Source organism: Numida meleagris, chromosome 20 (assembly GCF_002078875.1).
Source record: "Numida meleagris isolate 19003 breed g44 Domestic line chromosome 20, NumMel1.0, whole genome shotgun sequence".
NCBI lineage: Eukaryota > Metazoa > Chordata > Aves > Galliformes > Numididae > Numida > Numida meleagris.
In genome coordinates, this window is record NC_034428.1 from 3,036,837 (window position 1) to 3,040,203 (window position 3,367).

Sequence of the window (3,367 nt, forward strand, 5' to 3'; positions counted from 1 at the left end):
GGGTGGGGATGGGAGGTGGCACTTACCCTTTGGGGACTCACTTCGGGCTTTCTTGCTCTCTAACGGGCACTCACTGCTGCTGTTGGGAGAGCATACTCTTCTCTTGCCTAAAATGTCATCTAGGAGAGATGAGAGCTGGGTGTCAGAGGCCGCCCTGGCCCCGTGCAGAAGCAGCCGGGGGGGGGGGGCTCTGCTGCTCTGCTGCTCTCCAACGCACCCGCACGCGCTACGGGGAGAATAAAATAAAATGAAGAAACGCCCCCCCCCCCCCCCAAAAAAGGAACAACAACAACCCAAAAAAAAAAAAAAACCCACAACCCCAAAGTCAGAAAAATCATCATCCCGAGAGCCGCGCTCTGCTTTCCTCATCACGCAGCCCCAAAGCGCGCAACGACCGCTCGCGCTCTGATCAATGCCACTGCTCTCCGGCCATAAATCCCCAGCCCGGCTCGTTTCCTTACTGAGTTTCATCGTTTGTTCTGCTGCCTTTTGTCCCCCCGGTGCTTCCACTCCTTTCATGCCCCGATGCAAAGCAACTGGGGGGGGGGGGAAGAGAGCGGGGAGGAAGAAAACAACACGCCGAAAGCACGGCAGCTCTCCGCGTCTCCCCACCGCCGCCTCGCTCTGTCTCTCTTCCCCCTCCTCCCTCCCCTTCTCTCCTCTTCAAAACCTCAAGGTCCTCTGCAATCTTCCCCCTTCGCACCGCACGGAAACGCTCGAGCCCTTTGCATTAGCGCAGCCCCGCGAAGCAACGCGAAATACCTAGCGCGCAATTACAGCGGCCCCGAACAGATTCGAAATCGATATCCACCCATAATAACGCCGGGGAAACTGAAAGCATGATGTTGCATATGGGCAGGAAGGAAGAGACTGTTTGTCACTGCGAGCATCAGATCCTCGTCTATCAAGGGCTCGTTAAAGATGCAGCATCTTCGGGAGGAGAGCTCGCAAACAAGCAGCATCTGAGCCAGCGTGCAAGCAACGCTGCTGCAACGTGCAGCAGACACAGCGCTGTTCCGGGTGACATTGGGAGCCAAGCCAAGCGTCCTTCGTGCTCAGAGCCCCTGGGTGGGCCCAGGTGCTGCCCTGGTGCTGCACTTCCCCCAGCGCTGAGCTGCAGCCCGGGAGCATCCCCAGCTCTGCGCAGCTACAAGTGGCATCGCCTGGCTTCCAGCAGCACGGACTGCCTCCTGCACCACCCTGCCTGCGAGCACAGAGCTGGCTGCACAGGCTGCGAGCAGAGCCCCGACAAGTGCAATACAACAGCAGCAATGGGAGAACAGATGGCAAGGATGGGGTCAGCCACAGGCAGTGCTCAGCTCACGCCCCAGGTGCAGAGGTAGGAGTCAGTTTTTGGCTGCCACCCGCCTCCCATCCAGCCTCCTGCCTCAGTTTACCCTTCAAATAACTCCTCCCGGCCCGGCCAGCAAGCAGCAAACCTATGTGGGCCCCATCAGGGGACAGCTTTTTAATCCTGAAGCTGAAAACGAAGGACGTTATCAGCAGGTCCATGCTGCTACCGAGGCAGGGCAGGCAACGCTGCCCACCCCTGTGCCCTGCTGCACCCCCAGCCACGCAGCTCAGGTTCCCTGCACACTGAGAAATGAAAACGCCTGTTTTTCCCAGCACTGTGCTCTGACAGCAGGACTTGGGAGCCTAAGGCAGCCGGGCAGGTTGGAAGCTCAGCTCTGGGCTTCCCCAAAGTGGAAGGAGCATCATGAAACTCAAGCCCAGGAGATGCCAATTCCCACCGCCCGCACCGTGATGCTTTGGTGGCAGCTCCGCGGGCTCAGCTCTCTTCCATCCCTCGGCACAAGGTGCACGGCAGCTTTGTGGGGACACGAGGGACCATCCAAACCCGCTGGGATCACAGCCCCAGGCTGCCCCCAGCAGTGGTTGTGGGGCGAGGGGCCGGGCAGGAGGAGCAGCACGCCGGGCCCGGCCCTTGCCAGCAGGAATCAATGGAACAAAGGCAGAGCGCAGCGCGAGGTCATGGGAAGAGCGGCCGCCCTTTAACGGAGGGCAAGGAGAATGGAAATGGGAAGGACTGGAGGGCCGGGGGAAGGGGAGCGGAGGGTTTCTGCCACTTAGCAGCAAAACAAAGGCAGCATCCTCCAGCTGCAGGTCAGCTGGATGGCTCTGCGGGCACAGCAGCAGCGGGCTTCAGCCCCGCGCACTGCGCTCTCCCCACGTTCCTTCCCCTCTCCACATCCTCATCCATTTCTTGGCTGTCGTCTGGAGTCAGCTGCAAGCTGTCACTCGCGGACCCACGTGTCACACGGCGCAGACCCCTGTCACCATCGCCTTCCTCGAGCAGAGAGCAGCAGATTCCCAATGGGTGGCACATCCTCCATCCCTCCCCGGGCTGGGGAAGGAGCCTCATCCCCCTTCTCAGCTCTCCCCGGCCATCTGCCTCTCCTCCCACCACGCAGGCAGCATCCCGCTCCTTCCCCCCCTCCCCGTGCTCAGCCCCCAAAACCTGTTCTAATATTTCCCTTCCCATGGAAGGAAGCAGGGCCGAGCCACCCTCTGACCTTCCTGGAATGGGGCTGGTTAATGGGGAAGGCACGCTGACGTCCCCTGGTCTCCCAGCTCCCCGCAAAATTCCCTTTTTACAGCGCGCGCCGTGCCATAAAAAGGTGGTAAATATTCATAGTATGGAAAACACTCGCGGAGAGGATATACTGCACTTAAGAGAGAGATCTGGATTCATTTTATATGCTGCAGAGAGGCTGTTTAGCAATTGCAAACTTGTGAACCCCCCCCCCCCCTTGCTTTTGGAAAAGATGCACAGGAGGAGGCAGGGCTGCAGGTCCAGGCGTGCTGGGGACCTGCTGGCTCTGATGGTGCTGTGCCCTCAGCACCACTTAAACGTCCAATTGCGCTCATCCAACCCCTGCAAAGCCCCGCACCGCTGCAGCCCGTGACAGCTCTGACAGCCAGACTCCTTAATTCCTTTTTCTTATTCCCTTAATCTGTCATCTTTATCAGGCTGGGGAAGTGCCAGGCAGCGCGCAGGAGCCCCGGCCCCGATCAATCTCCACATTACAGCTGACAGAATGGTGCTAATAACTTATTGATCCCATGTTTGCCAAGCCCCACCGGGGCGGGAAGGCTTCCATTGATTGGCTCCAAGGAAGGGGCTCTCAGCTGCCAGGGGGGAAAGCCGTCCAACTGCCCTCTGCCGAGGAGCCCGGGGATGGAGGGAGGCTGGGAAGGGCCAACGGGAGGACACGGGAGCGGGTTCCTATCGATGCACAGGAACCGACACATCCCTGCACGCATACACAGCACCAGGGAGATGCCACCGCGCTGGCAGTTTGTTTTCAGCTGCCTGGAAGACACCTGGGAAAGGAGGTGGAAGCAA

The 3,367-nt window shown here is 59.5% G+C and overlaps 1 protein-coding gene across 2 annotated transcripts in view; it reads right to left on the bottom strand.

The window, feature by feature from the left end:
* Window positions 1-3,367, bottom strand: part of SAMD11 (sterile alpha motif domain containing 11) — a 62,168-nt gene that overhangs the window by 16,944 nt on the left and 41,857 nt on the right. Inside the window, exons 1-2 of one of the 2 annotated variants that reach the window (XM_021417218.1) lie at window positions 763-963; window positions 27-119 (exon numbers count right to left, since the gene is read on the bottom strand). In XM_021417218.1, coding sequence (XP_021272893.1) covers window positions 27-119; window positions 763-841 — 172 coding nt within the window. In that variant the 5' untranslated portion in view covers window positions 842-963. Of the gene's footprint in view, window positions 1-26; window positions 120-762; window positions 964-3,367 lie in introns of those variants that run through there. The other variant, XM_021417217.1, reaches the window with a different exon arrangement.